The sequence below is a fragment of the Macaca fascicularis genome, chromosome 19, assembly GCF_037993035.2.
Source record: "Macaca fascicularis isolate 582-1 chromosome 19, T2T-MFA8v1.1".
Lineage (NCBI taxonomy): Eukaryota > Metazoa > Chordata > Mammalia > Primates > Cercopithecidae > Macaca > Macaca fascicularis.
Genome location: NC_088393.1, coordinates 63,657,042 through 63,678,606, shown reverse-complemented (window position 1 = coordinate 63,678,606; position 21,565 = coordinate 63,657,042). Strand labels below are relative to the sequence as shown.

At 48.9% G+C, this 21,565-nt stretch overlaps 1 protein-coding gene across 4 annotated transcripts in view; it reads left to right on the top strand.

The window, feature by feature from the left end:
- NLRP9 (NLR family pyrin domain containing 9) overlaps positions 1–15,306 on the top strand; it is a 39,637-nt gene extending 24,331 nt beyond the window's left edge. For 3 of the 4 annotated variants that reach the window (XM_045380091.3, XM_065534956.2, XM_065534957.2), the window contains 5 exons: positions 6,621–6,791; positions 9,058–9,228; positions 9,943–10,113; positions 11,480–11,650; positions 14,699–15,306. In XM_045380091.3, coding sequence (XP_045236026.2) covers positions 6,621–6,791; positions 9,058–9,228; positions 9,943–10,113; positions 11,480–11,650; positions 14,699–14,831 — 817 coding nt within the window. In that variant the 3' untranslated portion in view covers positions 14,832–15,306. Of the gene's footprint in view, positions 1–6,620; positions 6,792–9,057; positions 9,229–9,942; positions 10,114–11,479; positions 11,651–13,250; positions 13,368–14,698 lie in introns of all 4 variants that reach the window. The other variant, XM_045380092.3, reaches the window with a different exon arrangement.
- Positions 15,307–21,565: the final 6,259 nt, after the last annotated feature.

The window sequence follows — 21,565 nt, the reverse complement described above, 5'->3', positions numbered from 1 at the left end:
AATGACTTGCCCAAAGTCATTTCTTCCTCTTGAAAATTGTCAGGGTGGCCCCTGTCCTGATTGGGTGATTTCTAGGCAGAGCAAATCTTTCTTTTTTATTAGTATTATACTTTGAAGTTCTAGGGTACATGTGCGCAACGTGCAGGTTTGTTACATAGGTATACACATGCCATGTTGGTGTGCTGCACCTATCAACTCGTCATTTACATTAGGTATTTCTCCTAATGCCATCCCTCCCCCAGCACCCTCCCCCATGACAGGCCCCGGTGTGTGATGTTCCCCACCCTGTGTCCATGCGTTCTCTTTGTTCAGCTCCCACTTAGGAGTGAGAACATGCGGTGTTTGGTTTTCTCTTCTTGTGTTACTTTGCTGAGAATGATGGTTTCCAGTTTCATCCACGTCCCTGCAAAGAACATGAACTCATCCTTTTTTATGGCTGCATAGTATTCCATGGTGTATATGTGCCACATTTTCTTTATCCAGTCTATCGTTGATGGACATGTGGGTTGGTTCCAAGACTTTGCTATTGTGAACAGTGCTGTGGTAAACACACGTGTGCATGTGTCTTTATAGTAGAATGATCACTGGGCAATCTGTCTTTCCAAAGAGAACAAAGGGAAGTCACTGAGGCAGCAATCAATATAATCAGCCCAGGCTGGGCACGGTGGCTCATGCCTGTAATCCCAGCACTTTGGGATGCCAAGGTGGGTGGATCACAAGGTCAGGAGATCAAGACCATCCTGGCTAACACAATGAAACCCTGTCTCTACTAAAAATACACACACAAAAAAAAAGGTGGGCATGGTGGCAGGTGCTTGTAGTCCTAGCTACTTGGGAGGCTGAGGCAGGAGAATGGCAGGAACCTGGGAGGCAGAGCTTGCAGTGAGCCAAGATCGCGCCACAGCACTCCAGCCAGGGGGACAGAGCCAGACTCTGTCTCAAAAAAAAAAAAAAAAGAAATGAACGCGTTCTACTTGTCCTGTTTTCTTACCAACACTTGAGGGTGTTGATCTTTTCAAACCCATTCTGCTTAGGGCGTAATATCTGAGTGGGTTTAATTTGCATTTGTCTAATGACTAATAATATGAGCGCCTTTTCATTTGTTTGACTTTCCGGGCTTCCTGTTGTGATATGTCTGACATGCTGGTGTAGCCCATTGTTTTATTGGGTTGTCTTTTTCTAATTGATTTACAGGTGTTTTTTCTCTATTGTGGAATGAATTCTAGGTCAAATATATGCATTGCCAATATCTTCTATGTGGTTTGGTTTTCCACATGCTTAATATCCTCTTTGAATTAAGAGAGATTCTTTATGAACACTGAAAGAATCTTTTCATGTTCAACTGCTTTTTGTGTTTGTTTAGGGAATTGTTGCCAGGCTTGGTGGCTCATGCCTGTGATCCCAGCACTTTGGGAGGCTGAGGCAGGAGGATCGCTTGAAGCCAGGAGTTGGAGACCAGCCTGGACAACATAGTGAAACCCCCGTCTCCAAAAACAAAACAAAACAAAATTATCTAGATATGGTGGTGGATGCCTGTAGTCCCAGATACTCAGCAGGCTGACGCAGGAGGATCTCTTGAGCCCAAAGGTCCAAAGTTGCTGCAGTGAGCTGTCATCACGTCACTGCACTCCAAGCCCAAAGTCCTAAGAATAACTTCCTATGCATTTCTCTCTAAAAGTCTTATTTTACCTTGCACAATTGGGGCTATGATCTACTTTGAATGAATGTTTCTGTGTAGTATAAAGTCAGGTGTTTTTTAAAATTTTCACATACAAACACAGAGTGCTGTCGGAAGATGACTTTTTCTCAAGTGAACAGCAGTAGTTATCGTTATAAACCAGATGACCACAGTGTAGTTGAGACCAAAACTGTTTTGATTTTATTTTTGTAGATTTTTTTCACCCATCCATCAGAGAATTGTAGGTTTTCACTGTTTTCTTTCTTTTGTTCTTTTACATGTTTTTTTTTTTTTTTTTGAGGCGGAGTTTCGCTGTCTCCCAGGCTGGAGTGCAGTGGCCGGATCTCAGCTCACTGCAAGCTCCGCCTCCCGGGTTTACGCCATTCTCCTGCCTCAGCCTCCCGAGTAGCTGGGACTACAGGCGCCCACCACCTCGCCCGGCTAGTTTTTTTTGTATTTTTTAGTAGAGACGGGGTTTCACCATGTTAGCCAGGATGGTCTCGATCTCCTGACCTCGTGATCTGCCCGTCTCGGCCTCCCAAAGTGCTGGGATTACAGGCTTGAGCCACCGCACCCGGCCTCTTTTACATGTTAAAGATGGAATTCCATCCCGTTCAGGCTTCCATGCTTTTCTCAATTTAGCCATCAGTATATTTCGTCCTATTGTAGGCAGTGTGCTCCACGTGTCTTATCTCCGGCTAATTTTAAGGGTTTTTTTTTTCCTTCCCTCCTTGGGCGTGGTTTTGGTCTTTCTTTGTGTTTATTGTGCTTAAAAATTCACGGAGCTTCCTCCATTTGTGGATGAATGTTTGCACAGGCTTCTGAGAACGCTTTACCATGATCTCGATCTTTAAATATTGCTTCTGCTCCATCTTCTCATTTCCTCTTGGTCTCAGAGGAGAGATCCCCATCATACTTTCTTTTTTTTTTTTTTTTTTTTTTGAGACGGAGTCTTGCTCTGTTGCCCAGGCTGAAGCACAGTGGCCGGATCTCAGCTCACTGCAAGCTCCGCCTCCCGGGTTCAGGCCATTTTCCTGCCTCAGCCTCCCGAGTAGCTGGGACTACAGGTGCCCGCCGCCTCACCCGGCTAGTTTTTTGTATTTTTTAGTAGAGATGGGGTTTCACCGTTTTAGCCAGGATGGTCTCGATCTCCTGACCTCGTGATCCGCCCGTCTCGGCCTCCCAGAGTGCTGGGATTACAGGCTTGAGCCACCGCGCCCGGCCCCCATCATACTTTCAATCAAGAGGCTTGAGGAATGAGGAGCTTTCTGTGCGGTGCAGAAGATAATCTGATACAGGCATGCAATAAGTAAGAAAAAAGAAAAGACCGAGGAGCTTTTTAAAAAATTACCACAATGGGGAGCAAACAATCCATGCATAAAAACTTGCAGATGCATTTCCCTCTGAGTCGGATGGAGAAGAGAGATACGAAGGCTGCCAGGGGCCGGGCGTGGCTCACGCCTATAATTCTAGCGCTCTGGGAGGCCAAGGCGGGCAGATCACTTGAGCTCAGGAGTCGAGACCACCCTGGCCAACATGGTGAAACCCCATCTCTACTAAAAATACAAAAATTAGCCGGATATGGTGGCGGGCACCTGTAATCCCAGCTAGCTGGGAGGCTGAGGTGGGATCTCAGTTCACTGTAGCCTCTACCTCCTGGGCTCAAGCAATCATTTATTAATTGTAATTGTTTTCCTGAGGTCTGTGATCCACTTTAGCAAATCTAACTCTAGGAAGAGTTTAGCAAATCTAACTTTAGCAAGTCTAACTCAAGGAAGGGGTCATGGGAACCCCCATGTATAGCCGGTCGGTCAAACACAGGCAGAGCAACCCAGTACCTGCAACTGGCATCTGAAGTCAAGGGAAGTCTTGTGGGACTGAGCTCCTACCGTACGGGATCTGACTCTCAATTTAATAAATGATCTGAAAGATACAGATGTGCAGCCAGATGGAGAGAGAGACACAGGATGAGATCTGGAAGGGTCCCGAGTGTGAAGGGGGCCTGCCCCTGCACACCTGTGGGTATTTCTTGTCGGGTTGGAGATGACAGACTGAGAAAAGAAACAAGACACAGAGACAGGCCGGGTGCGGTGGCTCAAGCCTGTAATCCCAGCACTTTGGGAGGCCGAGACGGGTGGATCACGAGGTCAGGAGATCGAGACCATCCTGGATAACACAGTGAAACCCCGTCTCTACTAAGAAATACAAAAAACTAGCCGGGCGAGGTGGCAGGCGCCTGTAGTCCCAGCTACTCGGGAGGCTGAGGCCGGAGAATGGCGTGAACCCGGGAGGCGGAGCTTGCAGTGAGCTGAGATCCGGCCACTGCACTCCAGCCTGGGCGACAGAGGAGACTCCGTCTCAAAAAAAAAAAAAAAAAAGACACAGAGACAAAGTATAGAGAAAGAACAGTGGGCCCAGGGGACCGGTGCAAGGACCCGCACGGGCGCTGGTCTCTGAGTTCCCTCAGTATTTATTGATCATTGTTTGTTCTATCTCGGCGAGGGGAGAGTAGCAGGGCAACAGGTGGGGAGAAGGTCAGCAGGGAAACATGTGAACAAAGGAATCTGTGTCATGAATAAGTTCAAGGAAAGGCGCTGTGCCCGGATGTGCACGCAGGCTAGCTTTATGTTTCTCTTCACCCAAACATCTCAGTGTAGCAAGGAGCAACAGAGCAGTGTCGCTGCCAGCGTATCTCACCCCCAGCCACAGGGCGGTTTTCTGCTATCTCAGAATAGAAGGAATGGTCGGCTTTGCACCAAGACATTCCATTCCCAGGGACGAGCTGGAGACCGAAGCCTTCCTCTTATCTCAGCTTCAAAGAGGCCTCCCTCTTTCACTAATCCTCCTCAGCACAGACCCTTTACGGGTGTCGGGCTGGGGGATGTAAGGTCTTTCCCTTCCCACGAGGCCATATCTCAGGCTGTCTCAGTGCGGGGAAACCTTGGACAATACCCAGACTTTCTTGGGCAGAGGTCCCTGTGGCTTTCCGAGTACACTGTGTCCCTGGTTAATTGGGAATGGAGAATGGCGGTGAGTTTTACCAGGCATACTGCCTGCAGACATATTGTTAACCAGGCACATCCTGCACAGCCCTAAATCCATTAATCCTTGATTCATTACAGCACATGTTTCTGTGAGCACAGGGTTGGGGCTAAAGTCACAGGTTAACGGCACCTCAAAACAGAACAATTTTTCTTAGTACAGATCAAAATGGAGTTTCTTAAGTCTTCCTTTTCTTTTTTTTTTTTTTTTTTTTTGAGACGGAGTCTCGCTCTGTCGCCCAGGCTGGAGTGCAGTGGCCGGATCTCAGCTCACTGCAAGCTCCGCCTCCCGGGTTTACGCCATTCTCCTGCCTCAGCCTCCCGAGTAGCTGGGACTACAGGCATCCACCACCTCACCCGGCTAGTTTTTTGTATTTTTTAGTAGAGACGGGGTTTCACTGTGTTAGCCAGGATGGTCTCAATCTCCTGACCTCGTGATCCGCCCGTCTCGGCCTCCCAAAGTGCTGGGATTACAGGCTTGAGCCACCGTGCCCGGCCTTCTTAAGTCTTCCTTTTCTACGTAGACACAGTGACAATCTGATCTCTCTTTCTTTTCCCCACGCGAGGACAGGAGCGTCTGTCCCTGTGGAGCTGGGGTGTGGCGTGTGGACGTGTTTGCCAACCTGGGCGCTCTCTGAACTATATCCTTTTAGGATTTTTATGGAGGCTTCATCACACAGGCATAATCGATGATCAGCTCTGTGTCTAACCCCTCTGGGGAGTGTCCGGTTTGGCTTAAGTTTTAGGACGCCCACTTAGTGGCTGCGGAAGAGCTGCCCGATATGGGGGGTGAGCTGCCCTCCCACCTCTGGTCACAGAAGCGTGTTGCACTGAGTGTGTGAAAGTAGGAAAAAAACAGTTTGGTTTTTCCTATTTCTTAAAGTGCTCTTGACAGAGAGTCAGATTTATTGAGTTCTGGATACTCCTTTGTTGCAGAGTCCGTCCTGTTCACTGAAGGATGTTCAACAGCATCCCTGGCGGCCTCCATTGTGACAGCCAGTAATACACCCAGACATTTCCACGTGTCTCCCTCAGGGCAGATCACCCCAGGCGGTGAGAAGCATGGGCTTAGACGTTTTTTCCTAACTTCAATGCAAAGCCACGGGATGAATGAGGGAGTCATGTCATTCACATTTGCACTTTTTAAAAGTTTGTAATGTGGCCGGGCGTGGTGGCTCATCCCTGTAATCCCAGGACTTTGGGAGGCCGAGGTAGGCAGATCTCTTGAGGTCAGGAGTTCGAGAACAGCCTGGCCAACATGGTGAAACCCCATCTCTACTAAAACTACGAATGAGCCGGGCGTGATGGCAGGCACCTGTAATCCCAGCTACTTGGGGGGCTAAGGCAGGAGAATCATTTGAATCTGGGAGGTGGAGGTTGCAGTGAGCCGAGATCGTACCACCGCACTCCTGTCTGGGTAACAGAGTGAGATTCCTTCTCTTTTTTTTTTTTTTTTTTTTTGAGATGGAGTCTCGCTCTGTCACCCAGGCTGGAATGCAGTGGCCGGATCTCAGCTCACTGCAAGCTCCGCCTCCCGGGTTTACGCCGTTCTCCTGCCTCAGCCTCCCGAGTAGCTGGGACTACAGGCGCCCGCCACCTCGCCCGGCTAGTTTTTTTGTATTTTTTTAGTAGAGACGGGGTTTCACCGTGTTAGCCAGGATGGTCTCGATCTCCTGATCTCGTGATCCGCCCGTCTCGGCCTCCCTGAGTGCTGGGATTACAGGCTTGAGCCACCGCGCCCGGCCGAGATTCCTTCTCAAAAAAAAAAAAAAAGTCTGTAATGTAGATAATGGATTGGCAGGTGCAAGATTAGAATCAGAGGTGTCATTTGGTCTGTGGCTGATCTTTGATGAGCGATTGAAAGCTTTGGTTCCGTCTCATGGTGTGTGTCTCACATGTAGACTGGGAAAGTGTGACATTTCCAGTGAAGATTGTGAGGACGTCGCCTCTGTCCTGGCCTGCAACAGCACGCTGAAACACCTCTCCTTGGTAGAAAATTCCTTGAGGGACGAAGGAATGATGTTGCTATGTGAAGCCCTGAAGCACCCACACTGTGCCCTGGAGACGCTGATGTAAGTTGGCCTGCGGAAAGCAGGTTCGGAGGAGATTTCCGAAGCGTGCGCCTAGATCCAGCCATTATCAAAGCAATGCAGCGCTCACTGAGGGCCGCGGCACAATGTGGAATCCATAGCTCGACCTGAGTTCCTTTTCCATGCCTCAGGTGCTCATCAGTAAAATGGAGCTGGCTGGGCCTGGTGGCTCATGCCTGTAATCCCAGCACTTTGGGAGGCTGAGGTGGGTGGATCACCTGAGCTCAGGAGTTCGAGACCAGCCTGGCCAACATGGTGAAACCCTGTCTCTACTAAAAATAGAAAAATCAGCCATGTGTAAAATTTAGCTGGGACGCATGCCTGTAATCCCAGCACTTTGGGAGGTTGAGGCAGGAGAATCGCTTGAACCTGGGAGGTGGAGGTTGCAGTGAGCCAAGATTGTGCCACTGCACTCCAGTCTGGGAGACAGAGCAAGACTCTATCTCAAAAAAGAAAAAGAAAAAAAAAATTAAAATATTTTAAAAATGCATATATTTAAGCCATACAATGTGATGTTCTAATATATACATACACTGTAAAATGATTACTACAATCAAGCTAATTAACAGATCCATCACCTCACAGAGTTACCATTTTGGAGGATGTGAGGACATTTAAAATCAACTCTCAGCAAAGGATACAGTACATTGTGATTAAATAATTTTTTTTTTTTGAGACAGCGTCTTGCTCTGTCGCCCAGGCTGGAGTGCAGTGGCGTGATCTCAGCTCACTGCAAGCCCCGCCTCCCGGGTTCACGTCATTCTCCTGCCTCAGCCTCCCAAGTAGCTGAGACTACAGGCGCCCACTACCACGCCTGGCTAATTTTTTGTATTTTTAGTAGGGACGGGGTTTCACCGTGTTAGCCAGGATGGTCTCGATCTCCTGACCTCGTGATCCGCCCGTCTCGGACTCCCAGTGTGCTGAGATTACAGGCGTGAGCCACCACGCCAGGCCAATTAAATAATTTTTAAAACAAAAATTATTTGATATACATATCCATAGTAAAAGGTTGACTGTTGTCAAGGAATTAACATACTTATCCTCTGACATAGCTGATCCATTTTATTTTTTGTGGCTCGAGCACCTAAAATCTATTCTTTTAACAAAACCTTAAATATGTATATTAAACAACAAATCAAAAATTATTCTACATGGGATATTGTCCAGTACATTCCATTAAGCCATATGTATACTCTGTTGCAAAGAATGGGTGACTTTTGCCCTAGGTCTTCCAGCTGGTGATGATCTGACTTGGAACTGGAATCTGAGATTGTTTGTTGGGACACTATATTCCACATTCTTCCTTCTGTATGTCCGTAGGTGTTACAAGTTTTAATCCCCTTCTTTTATCGTCTTTTTTTTTTTTTTGAGACATAGTTTCGCTCTTGCCGCCCAGACTGAAGTGCAATGGTGCGATCTCAGCTCACTGCAACCTCCACCTCCCAGGTTCAAGCGATTCTCCTGCCTCAGCCTCCCGAGTAGCTGGGATTACAGGCGTCCGCCACCGTGCCCGGCTAATTTTGTACTTTTAGTAGAGACGGGGTTTCATCATGTGGGTCAGGCTGGTCTCAAACTCCTGGTCTCAGGTGATCCACCTGTCTTGCTCTCCCAAAGTGCTAGGATGACAGGTGTGAGGCACCTCACCCAGCTCCTTATTTTCTTGAGTGACAGCAGAGTTCAAGGAACATCTGGAAAGGTTTTGCCTGTGACAAAGAGAATATGGTAACATTACCATAGGAAGCTTTAGTGGGCTGGGAGACGGTGTGTGTCTCTCCAGGTGGACGAGCGGCTGTTCAGTGGGCTGGGAGACAGTGTTCCTCCAGGTGGACGAGCGGCTGTTCAGTGGGCTGGGAGATGGTGTTCCTCCAGGTGGACGAGCGGCTGTTCAGTGGGCTGGGAGACGGTGTGTCTCTCCAGGTGGACGAGCGGCTGTTCGGTGGGCTGGAGACGGTGTTCCTCCAGGTGGACGAGCGGCTGTTCTGTGGGCTGGGAGACGGTGTGTCTCTCCAGGTGGACAAGCGGCTGTTCTGTGGGCTGGAGACGGTGTGTGTCTCCGGGTGGACGAGCAGCTGTTCTGTGGGCTGGAGACGGTGTGTGTCTCCGGGTGGACAAGCGGCTGTTCGGTGGGCTGGGAGACGGTGTGTCTCTCCAGGTGGACAAGCGGCTGTTCTGTGGGCTGGAGACGGTGTGTGTCTCCGGGTGGACGAGCGGCTGTTCTGTGGGCTGGAGACGGTGTGTTTCTTTGCAGGTTGATGTACTGCTGTCTCACCTGTGTCTCCTGTGACTCCATCTCCCAAGTCCTCTTGTGCAGTAAGTCCCTGTCCCTCCTCGATCTGAGCTCAAATGCCCTGGAAGATAATGGAGTGGCATCTCTGTGTGGAGCGCTGAAGCACTCGGCCTGCAGCATACAGGAGCTGTGGTAGGACCGGCTGTGATTTGCTTTACTGTCCTCCCCCACCCCCCTCCCCCCTCCCCTTCCCCCTCCCCCTCCCCCTCCTCCCTCCTCCCTCCTCCTCCCCTGTCCCCTCTTCCCTCCTTCTCCCCTTTTCCCTCCTTCTCCCCTCCTCCTTCCTCCCTCCTCCTTCCTCCCTCTTCCTCCTCTATCCCCTCCTCCCTCCTTCTCTATCCCCTCCTCCTCCCCTCTCCCCTCCTCCTCCTCCCCTCTCCCCTCCTCCCTCCTCCTCTCTCCTCTCTCTCCTCCTCTCTCCTCCTCTCTCCTCTCTCTCCTCCTCTCTCCTCTCCTCCTCCCCTCCTCCCTCCTCCTCCCCTCCCCTCCTCCCTCCTCCTCCCCTCTCCCTTCCTCCCTGCTACCTTTTCTTTCCCCTTCCCTCCCCTCTTCCCCTCGTCCCTTACCTCTTTCATCCTCCTCCCCCCTGCCCTCACTTCCATCCCCTCTTCCCCTCTCTTCCTCCCCCTTCCTCCCCCATTCTTCCCCCATCCCCTGTCCTCCCTTCTCCTCCCTGGTTCCTCACTCCTCTTCCTCTTGCCCTTCCCCACCCTCCTCATCATCTCAGCAGTACTTGGGTATTTCTTGTATCACATGAAAAAATGAAAATCAGGTGGAGCCTCGTGACTGGCCTCATAAGCACACACGTGTGTGTGTGTGTGTGTGTGTCTGTGTTTCCTCCCCCAGGTTGATGGGTTGTTTCCTTACTTCCGATTCCTGTAAGGACATTGCTGCTGTTCTTATTTGCAATGAAAAACTAAAGACCCTGAAACTTGGGCATAATGAAATAGGAGATGCTGGTGTCAGACAGTTATGTGCAGCTTTGAAGCATCCTAACTGTAAATTAGAGCAACTTGGGTGAGTATCTACCAATCATCATTGCAGGAAAATGTATCTATTTCAAGAATAGGAAGAGCCAGAGGGTCAATAGGATGGAAGGGAGGCAGGTTTTTTTTTTTTTTTTTTTTTTTGAGACAGAGTCTGGCTCTGTCGCCCAGGCTGGAGTGCAGTGGCACGATCTCTGCTCACTGCAAGCTCCGCCTCCCGGGTTCACGCCATTCTCCTGCCTCAGCCTCCCGAGTAGCTGGGACTACAGGCACCCACCACCACGCCCAGCTAATTTTTTGTATTTTTAGTAGAGACGGGGTTTCACCGTGTTAGCCAGGATGGTCTGGATCTCCTGATCTCGTGATCCGCCCATCTCGGCCTCCCAAAGTGCTGGGATTACAGGCGTGAGCCACCGCGCCCGGCCTTGGAATTCTTGCTGTTTGAAACTGGAGAGTTATTTGCCTTGGGGGCCATCCTGTGCATCATAGGATCTTCAGCAGCACCCTGGACACTATCCTCCAGTTGCCAGCAGCACCCCTCAGTTGGGATAAATGTCACTAGATGTACGTGCCCTGGAGCCCAATCACCCTGGCTGAGAAACGCTGGTCTAGATGGCAGAGTCTCCTGCCGGGAGGCGTGTAATTTGTCAAACAATTACATGCGCTTGTGAGGCTGCAAGGATGTGTGTCTGCATCCTGGTTTCTCGGTATTGACACGAGGGGCATTTTAGCCCAATTCATTCTGTGTTTTTGGGGCGGCTGTCCCATGCTTCCTGGGGTGTTGAGCAGCATCCCTGGTTCCCAGCCACTAGATGAGGACAGAAAAACGAGGGAGGAGAGGGGAGAATGGGGGAGGAAGGGGGAGGAGGAGAGGGGAAGAGGGGATGGAAGTGCGGGCAGGAGAGGAAGAGAGGGTGAAAGAGGTAAGCGACGAGGGGAAGAGGGGAAGAAGAGGTAGGAGCACCTTCTCTCCTGGCGTGGTAGACCAAAAATGTCTCCGGACACTACCAGGATCCTCCGGTGGGCAAAAATTACACACCTCCCAGCAGGAAACTCTGCCGTGTAGACCAGCATTTCTCAGCCAGGGCAGCTGTGCTCCTGGGGAAAAATCATGCCTGCCTGAAAGCCACCAACACACAGGTACACACATCAGACATATACATATGTGTGTACGAATGTGGATAGATATGTGCATATCCACACGTCTATCTATATCTATGTATACATCATCTGTCATTTATCTATTTGTCCATCTGTCCCCTATCCTCTGTCCTCTGCCTACTATCATCCTGTCTATCGGTATTAGGGGGTGATAAGTAGTTGGTAAGTAACAATGGCGTGCCCTCCAGCCTGCCCCAAGCCAGACTGGATTCTCTGGTGTGTTTCCCTTTCTGCAGTCTGCAAACATGTCCGATCACCCGTGCCTGCTGTGGTGACCTTGCCGCGGCACTCGTTGCCTGCAAAACACTGAGGAGCCTGAACCTCGACTGGATTACCTTGGAACCTGATGCAGTGGCGGTGCTGTGTGAGGCACTGAGCCACCCGGACTGTGCCCTGCAGATGCTGGGGTGAGTGACTTCAGAACGAGCTTAGTTCGCTGGCCGTTTGCTCAACTGCGACATGACGGATGTCAGGCTGGAGGGTCGTTTGTGGTGGGGGCCTGTCCTGGGCCCCTGTGGACATTGTAAAATGTCATTGTAAAATGTAAAAACTGTTGACATTGTAAGATGTCACGCAGCGTTCTCGGCCTTTCTCATGAGTTGCCGTAGCACTTCCCTCAGTTGTGACAATCAAAAGAGCTCCGGAAATTGTCAAAAGTCCCCCGGAGACACAGTTGCACCAGCTGAGAACCATTGCTCTATTAAAACATGTTCTACTGACGTTGGCCATAAATATGCAACCCCGGCTCAGACTTGGGAAGTGGTTCTGGGACGGGCTGAGCAGGGTCTGGATTCAGAAATACACTGGCTAAACGGCAGCAGTGAACGTTGTTCTGAAAATTAGGTTTGCCTTTGGAGTTGTACCTATTTGAAACCTGTAGGATGAATTTTTTAAGTTAATTTTTCCTTCTGATTTTATCTTAATTTTTAAAAGTTTTTTTTATTTTTTAAAAAATGGCAGGATCTAAATGGAAGAAGTTGAATATTGATAATGGTTCAAGTTGGTGATGAGTACATGAATTCACTGTACTAGTGTCTCTGAGAAAAGTTCACAATCTGTTAAGTTTGTTTTTGTTGTTTTTTGGTTTTTTGTATTATTGAGGCGGCATCTTGCTCTGTCACCCAGGCTGGAGTGCAGTGGCATGATCTCGGCTCACTGCAACCCCCGCCTCCCAGGCTCAAGCAATTCTCGTGCCTCAGTCTCCGGAGTAACTAGGACTACAGGCGCTCACCACCATGCTAGGCTAATTTTTGTATTTTTAGTAGAGACAGGATTTCACCATGTTGACCAGGCTGGTCTCGAACTCCTGACCTCAGGTGATCCACCCGCCTCAGCCTCCCAAAGTGCTGGGATTACAGGCGTGAGCCACCACGCCTGGCAGAGACGGTAACCTGTAAAGGAAAGAGGTTTAATTGGCTCGTGCGTGTGCAGGCTGTACGGGAAGCATAACGGTTTCTGCTTCTGAGGTGGCCTCAGGAAACTCTGAATCATGGCGGAATGTGAAGGAGAAATAGGCACGTCTTTGGTGGCGGGCGCAGGAGGAAAGGAAGCAGGGGGGATGCCACACACTTCTAAACAACCAGATCTTGTGAGAACTCACTCATGAGACCAGCACCAAAGGGATGGTGCTTAACCATTCACGAAGGATCCACCCCCACGATCCAGTCACCTCCCACCAGGCCCCACTTCCAACAGGGGGGATTACAATTAAACATGAGATTTGGGTGGGGACACAGCTCCAACCAAACCATATCATGAATATCTAGGGAGGACCCCAAGTGAAGGGGGCACAGCAAAACGCAAAGGCTCTGAGATGGTGCCAGGCCTTGTACCCTCCAGGGCTAGAAGGGGGTCCCGGGGAACTGTAGAGCAGAGAAGGGAAAAAATGAATTCAGAGAGGAGACAGAGACCCAGCGCCCATAGGGACAGGCCAGGCACTTAAGACCTGCATTATAAAATAACAATTATCTTATCTCCCTCCTCTTCAACCACCATCCCCACACCCAGAACATGTCATCTCCACAGTAGCGAGCATTCAGAGCAGTTATTTCTGGATAACTTTCTCATAGTGTCGCTGTAGCTGAAAGGAAACTTAGCCATCTTCCCTACCTCTGAAGATTTAAGGTAATAAACTCCTACTTCTCCTGTGTCTAAATGTCTATGAATTTTTGTGACCTGCTAATCCTCCTCAACTTCTTTTTATAATCGGAGATAAAAAGGCACATAACTATGAACACCAGGCAAGAAGGACGGACATGGGAGAGGGGAGAAGAAAACTGCAAATGTTAGTTATATTCTTTCAGGAGAGCCTATGTTCCAGTCTTACCAATTATTTGTGAACTTATTTTTTTTATCTTCCTGATGCTGATAACATTTAGAAGTTATAAAGATTCAATGTATAAAGCAAGAAGGATAGCTGTTGAGGGAGTAGAAGCCAGGAAGTGGTGACCAATAAGCTAAGGGAAAAAATATCTCCAACAAGAAAGTGTAATTAACTGTATTCAGTGCTAACCAGTTAAGTAGGATAGAATGTATTTAATAAATTGATGTTATTGGTGACGACAAAAACCAGTTTTGTTGAGGTGTGTTCAGGGGACAATGACATGAAAGGAACTGAAAATAGCAAAAATAGACAAGAAGGTTTGAAATATTTATGGGTGTAGCATCTGCTTTAATTATTTCTTAGAAAATGGGTGGGTTGTAAATGGAAGAGGCTGAATATTGGTAATTGTAGAAGTTGGTGATGGGTACATGAATTCATTATACTAGTGTCTCTGAGAAAGTTCATAATATGTTAATTTTTTTTTTTTTTTTTTTTGAGACGGAGTCTCGCTCTGTCACCCAGGCTGGAGTGCAGTGGCGCGATCTCGGCTCACAGCAAGCTCCGCTTCCCGGGTTTACACCATTCTCCTGCCTCAGTCTCCCGAGTAGCTGGGACTACAGGCGCCCGCCACCTCACCTGGCTAGTTTTTTGTATTTTTTAGTAGAGACTGGGTTTCTCCATGTTAGCCAGGATGGTCTCGATCTCCTGACCTCGTGATCCGCCTGTCTCGGCCTCCCAAAGTGCTGGGATTACAGGCTTGAGCCACCACGCCCGGCCAAGTTTTTTTTTTTAAAGCACATTATAAGCAGCAATAAATGTGCCAGGGCATATGAACATCAGGTGAATGGAAGTTATCCTGTTTTTTTTTCTTTTTAACTTAAATTCATCTTTTTTGAATTAAATCTTAATTGATACATGCCGTATATGAAATTTCACTTTATGGTCTAAATCAGAGGCTTCCCATCCTATAGGAAAGATGCATGCTTGTTTTTCAAATTCAGTACAATTCTCCCAGTGATTTCTAGAAGAGAATAAAGAGGAGAGGAGAGGTAGACATCAGAATGTAGAGAGGCAATACTGTGTACAAATGAAAAAGAAAACAAAAAAAACACTTTATTTCTATTTTTCCCAGGCTGCACAAATCTGGCTTTGATGAAGAAACTCAGAAGATGCTGATGTCTGTGGAAGAAAAAATGCCCCACCTGACCATTTCACACGAACCCTGGATTGACGAGGAATACAAGATCAGGGGTGTGCTCCTCTGATGGGGAACACCCTGAAGTAGTCTTCTCACAAAAGCTTTCCTTGGCCACCGTGGGCCCTTCTCCTGGCACCTCTGTCCTGTAATTGTACATCATGGCAGCAGGGCTGTGATTTCAGGGCTACTCCCTGGGTGTTCTAACAATATGATTATGGAACGTGATTCAGTGTATGTGCTGACTGTCTTTGCCTTGGTCCTATATCCCCTTGTCTTTAGAAACCCCATCCTGCCTTGCGATATTTAGAAGAACAAGTACGTTAAACAAGTGTTAAACGCTCTGGAAAGCATGGCTTTATTTTCTTAATGGATGTCTGAGTGTGTAGGGGCATGCATTTGCAGGCACCACTATCCGGATACTTCTCACATAGAAGTGATGCTAGAATGTGTCTATAGATTGTATTGCTAGCATCCAGACTTTCTAGTTTGCCCAGATTTACATTTGATCAGTTTTGTTGTCCAATAAAAAAAGCATTTCCAAATCTCTACTTATCCTTTTATATATGACACTCCAATAGATGTTTCTAAAAATTCAGTATTATTCAAATGTTTCTATACTGTTTCTATTTTAAAATACAATATTAAACACTTCACTGCCATAATTAAACATTCCCTAGTTCCCTGCAGCAAATTGGTGATGCTTTATTGGCCTGGTCTAAAATTGTTACTACAAAATATAAATGTGATACAGAAGCTGGATTATATAGTATCAGTTATTAGATTGAAATATAATCTCAGATTCTCCTGAGATTGTGAAATTGTGGACCTACCCCTGGATCTCTTGGCACACGCCTGGATTCTTTGGATACTTGGGAGGCTGAATTTTCCATAGTCTTTGATGTAGAGTGCTTGCACTTATTTGCTTAATTTTACTTCCAGGTTTTCCATATGTTTAAGCAATGATGAACTTTTTCGCCCAATTTTCTATTTGCTTTTGGCCTTTTTCTACAACTTTAAAGAATGCTGGCATAGGCTGGGCGCGGTGGCTCACGCCTGTAATCCCAGCACTTTAGGAGGCCCAGGTGGGTGGATCATGAGGTCAGGAGTTCAAGACCAGCCTAACCAATATGGTAAAAGCCTGTCTCCACTAAAAATACAAAAATTAGCTGGACATGGTGGCATGCACCTGTAGTCCCAGCTATTTGGGAGGCTGAGGCAGGAGAATCACTTGAACCTGGGAGGCAGAGGTTGCAGTGAGCTGAGATTGCACTACTGTACTCCAGCCTGGAGCACAGAGTGAGACTTCGTCTCAAAACAAACAAACAAACAAACAAAAAACTGGCATAATCTTCCTGTGTTTCCTTCCCCTACTACCAGCCCACGTGACCAGGAGTGCTGCTTCCATTCAGGAATAAAGGGGGAAAGCCTGGTGGTCCAAAGACAGACAAAGGAAGCAAGGCTGTGTGGACACATGGAAATATAAAAATATGAGTCTCCCAGCAGAGTCGTGTAGAGAGGAACTATGAGATCTGAGATGACATAGAAAAGCTTCAAATGGGATATCTTCCAGACTACTCAGACCTGGGGCAATAAGCAACCTTCACATAACCTTGAAGAGCGGTGGAACTTCACGTCATGGAGAAGACCCGACTCCGGATCATATGCAGACGCTCTGTATTCACAGGCTTCGAGTGTCAGCGTGACTTTAGAAAACTGAAAGAGGGCCGGGCGCCGTGGCTCACGCCTGTAATCCTGACACTTTGGGAGGCCGAGGTGGGCGGATCACCTGAGGTCAGGAGTTCAAGACCCGCCTGGCTAACATGGTGATACACTGTTTCTACTAAAAATACAAAATCAGCTGGCCGTGGTGGTGGGTGCCCGTAGTCTCAGCTACTCAGGAGGCTGAGGCAGGAGAATGGCGTAAACCCGGGAGGCGGAGGTTGCAGTGAGCCGAGATCATGCCATTGCACTCCAGCCTGGGTGACAGAGCGAGACTCCGTCCCAAAAAGAAAAACAGCATTGAAGAAAATGCCCAATTGTAAACAGAAAACGGGAGCCCGGACCCAGTGTTGACTGCCCCTTCCACTCTGATGACACCGGTTCAGAACTTAGATTCTCCCACGGGAGCACAGAAAGCTTCCTATGCCACTGGCTCAGCTGGTCTCCACCATCTTCTCACTAACTGCCGAAAGCTGTAACTCACCACCAGAAGGGGCTGGGGATACATTTTGTTCCTCACTGAAGATTCTCCAGACTCTCCCTGCTGACCATGTCATGGATTCTACAGATGGCATGATAATGCATCTCTGTGGGGAGATCAGCTCCAGGAACTCGCTCCTATAACTAGGGACTCAGGGGCCCCCGCTCCTCCTGACCGACACTTCCCTGCACAGAGCTCTGGAACCAAGAGGAACCAGGTGGGTGCTTCCTTATGTTCAGTCTCAGGGAAGACGACGGGACTTAGTGTCATCCCTCAAGAGAGGAACATAGAGCGGTGGTGGTGAAGTCACTCTGTCCAGAGCAGGTGATAGGCCTGCCTCACGCTGACATCCTGTTCATGCTCTGGCTGGACAGAGGCAGGTGGCAACCTGCAGGGGAGTGTCTCAGGTAGGACCACAGGTGAGGGTCACTGCAAATCCCTGAGTCCTAGAGAAAGAAGGACAGGGTCTCTTTGGAGTCTGAACCAAACCTTGGATGAACAGACCCACTGAACTCTGAACCATGAACGCAAGAGTCTGCTCATTTTCTCAGACCCAACAGATCTAGCTTTGGGTGTGAATATGTGGCCAGGCACAGTGGCTCGCACCTGTAATCCCAGCACTTTGGGAGGCCGAGGTGGGCGGATCACCTGAGGTCAGGAGTTTGAGACCAGCCTGGCCAACATGGTGAAACCCTGTCTCTACTAAAAATACAAAAATTAGCCAGGCATGGTGGCGGGTGCCTGCAATCCCCTACTCGGGAGGCTGAGGCAGGAGAATCACTTGAACCTGGGAAGCAGAGGTTGCAGTGAGCCGAGATCCTGCCATTGCACTCCAGCCTGGGCAACAAGAGCAAAACTCCATCCAAAAAAGTACAGATAATTAAAGTGCAGGATTTGTGTTAGAACTTAAATATTCTAATGCCAAAAACTAGGTCCAGTGACACACACATATAAATGGAAATTTACAGAAAGAAATCATCTATGGTACATCATGGTGGGGTGTAGTAGAATAAGACTGTCTCATTATTTCTCCAAAGATTCTGGAGACACATTTCTGTGTGTGTGTGTGTGTGTGTGTGTTGTACACTCATACTTTTATCCAAGTTAATGAAAAAATCTATCCTTCTTTAACCTGATGCAGCAAGGACAGAGAGAAAAACTTAGAACTGTAGTTATCAGATCTTATAAAACTGTAACTTTTCTTGTTTTTATTTTGAGACAGAGTCTCATTCCGTCACCCAGGCTGGAATGCAGTGGTGCAATCTTGGCTCACTGCAACCTCCGCCTCCTGGGTTCAAGTGATTCCCCTGCCTCAGCCTCCCAAGTAGCTGGGATTACAGGCACCCGCCACCATACCCAGCTCATTATTTTTTGTATTTTTAGCAGAGATGGGGTTTCACCACATTGGCCAGGCTGGTCTTGAACTCCTGACCTCAAATGATCCACCCGCCTCAGCCTCCCAAAGTGCTGGGATTACAGGCATGAGTCACCATGCCCGGCCAAGAGCTACTGATTTTTAAAGGTATTTTGTATTCACTCCCTCCTAGGAATAATGTTGAGTTCTCAAAAGTTGACACTTGTTCCTCTTGCAATTGTAATGTTACATGATCTTATGATTTGAGCAAGACTTTGCATTGTTCCCTTTTATCTTAAGTTACTGCATTCCTGTGACAGGATGATAACAATTCTAAATATGACACACTGCACCCTGTCACTGTCTCCTTCTCAGGATAATAACAATTCTAAATACCGCACACTGCACCCTGTCACTGTCTCCTTCTCAGGATAATAACAATTCTAAATACCGCACACTGCACCCTGTCACTGTCTCCTTCTCAGGATAATAACAATTCTAAATATGGCACACTGTACCGTCACTGTCTCCTCCTCAGGATAATAACAATTCTAAATACCACACACTGTACCCTGTCACTGTCTCCTCAGGATAATATGAATTGTTTTCGTTTTTTTTTTTTTTGAGATGAGGTCTTGCTCTGTCGCCCAGGCTGGAGTGCAGTGGCGTGATCTTGGCTTACTGCAACCTCCACCTTCCAGGTTGAAGCAATTCTCCTGCCTCAGCCTCCCGAGTAGCTGGGACTACAGGCATGCGCTACTATGTCTGGCTTTTTTTTTTTTTTTTTTTTTTTTTTTTAGTAGAGATGGAGTTTCAGCATGTTGGCCAGACTGGTCTCCAACTCTTGACCTCAGACAGTCCGCCCGCCTCAGGCTTCTGAAGTCCTGGGACTCCAGGCGTGAGCCACCATGCCCGGCCGGAAGCACTCCTATCACGCCTGGAATCCCAGCACTTCAGGAGGCCGAGGCAGGAGGAATGCTTCAGCCCAGGAGTTCAGGACCAGCCTGGACAACATAGCAAGACCCCATCTCAGCCTCCCGAGTAGCTGGGACTACAGGCGCATGCCACTATGCATGACTAATTTTTGTATTTTTAGTAGAGACGGGGATTTTTAATAGAGATGGAGTTTCACCATGTTGGCCAGGCTGGTCTCGAACTCCTGACCTCAAGCGATCCACCTGCCTCGGCCTCCCAAAGTGCTGGGATTACAGGATCACGCCACTTCAGGAAATGTGTTGTAGTGACTCTGGATTCTGTATTGTTCTGAGAGGTTTTTTCATTTGTTTTCATTTTTGTCTGTTTCCGTAGGCAAAAAGTTGCCTGGACACGTTTACAAAACATATCTCCCTATCTCCCTGCAGTCAGCAGCTATTTGTATCTATGCTAAGTTCCTTCAAAGACTCCTAAGAGGTCTCCATGGACCTCTGAAGTTTAAGTCAATGATTGGGTCACAGCTTACTCAGAAAGCTCAAGCCAGTAAGGCTTCCAACCACCGCCACCCAGGCCGAGTGGCTTGAGTAGCACATTCACTGTGTGGCATAATTCTGTGTTTGCCCAGGCTTTTCATTTCTACTGGGCTCCCTGGGGCCTCCCACGTGCATGTGTAGAAGATCACTCAGAGATGCTTGGAAAGTGGATGATGTCTATTGTTCTATGGATCACTTGCAATGCTTATTTTCCTGGGAACAGAAATGAGGAAGTGGGGCCAGGCGGTCTCCTCTCTATTGTCTGTATTACAGAATGAAGGGAGCGGTGCTGGAGCAGGGGGCCCAGGAGCATCCCAAGCGGCAGGCCAGTCCCCGCCAAGAAGAGAGATGTAGGTGGGATGACGCTCCGGGGACTCGGGAAAGAGACATGCGTGAGCTTTTGCGATACGAGGTGAGACAGAGCAAGGGGGCTGTGGGGTATGCGTGCATTCCCACAGACAGTGTGGATGGCTGCATTCATGTGTTAGGGCTGTCATAACAAAGTACCACCAGCTGGGAGCGCTATATAACGTCAACATATTTTCTCGCAGTTCTGGAGGCCAGAAGTTCAAGATGAAGGTGCTGCAGGGTCGGTTTCCGCCGAGGCCTCTCTCCTTGGCTCGCAGACGGCTTGTCTTCTCCCTGCGTCTTCACATGAAGGTGCAACCCCACTGTATAACAGGCAGGTTGGATTAGGACCCACCCTAATGTCCTCATTTTAACCTTACTTACCTGGGTAAAGGCCCTGTCTCCAAATACAGCCCCATTCTGGGGTATGGGGGCGGGGGAGGTGGGGGTAGGACTCCAACACAGGGCTTTCAGGAGGGCGCAGTTCAGCTAGTGACAATGACTGCAGGTGTCTACGCGGAGAGGATGGGCCACTCCCACGGGGGTCGGGTGAGCAAGGGGCGCGGGAGGAAGAGCGTGGAGATCACGTGCCGTCTAGTGTGCGCGCTGGGCTGGGAGGTGGGGGCCGGGAGGAGACCAGGACCACGAGTAGGAGCCCGCGAGAAGTACGTGTGACTTCTCCTTGTCTCCGTGTGGGCGAGAAGGCTCTAGACGGAGGAACTCTCCGAGGAACTGAATTCCTGCATTGATCGTCTGCGCGCTGGCCCAGGTGCACCAGCGCGCACGGGATCCCAGCCTCTTCCCACAACCCCGCCTGCGGCTCCGGCCGCTCTCCGGCGCCCTCTGCTGGGCCAGCGCCCGAAACGCAGGCGAGCGCTTTCCAGCTTCCTCCAGTCCCATCCCGCGCGGTAGCCGCTCCCAAGCAGGTGCTTCAACTTAAGTCCATCAAAAATAGGCAAGATTTAAAAATCTCACACTGGCCACATTTCAACTGTTCCACGTGGCATGTGGCTACTGGCATCCCTTTTGTACAGCACAGAGAACATTCCCAGCATCTCAGAAAGTTCCATCAGATGCCCTGCCAGTGACCACTCAATCTCTGCGAAAAAGTGAGGATCCCGAGCTGTGCTCGGTGGCCCACACCTGTAATCCCAGTACTTTGGGAGGCCGTGGCAGGTGGATCGCCTGAGGTCAGGAGTTTGAGACCAGCCTGGCCAACGTGGTGAATCCCCGTCTCTACTAAAAATACAAAAATTAGCCAGGCGTGGTGGTAGGCGCCTGTAATTGAGAGGCTGAGGCAGGAGAATCGCTTAAACCCGGGAGGTGGAGGTTGTAGTGAGCCAAGATCACGCCACTACACTCTAGCCTGGGTGACAAGAGTGAAACTGTCTCAAAAAAAAAAAAAGTGAGAATCCCCAACTGTCCCAACCGCA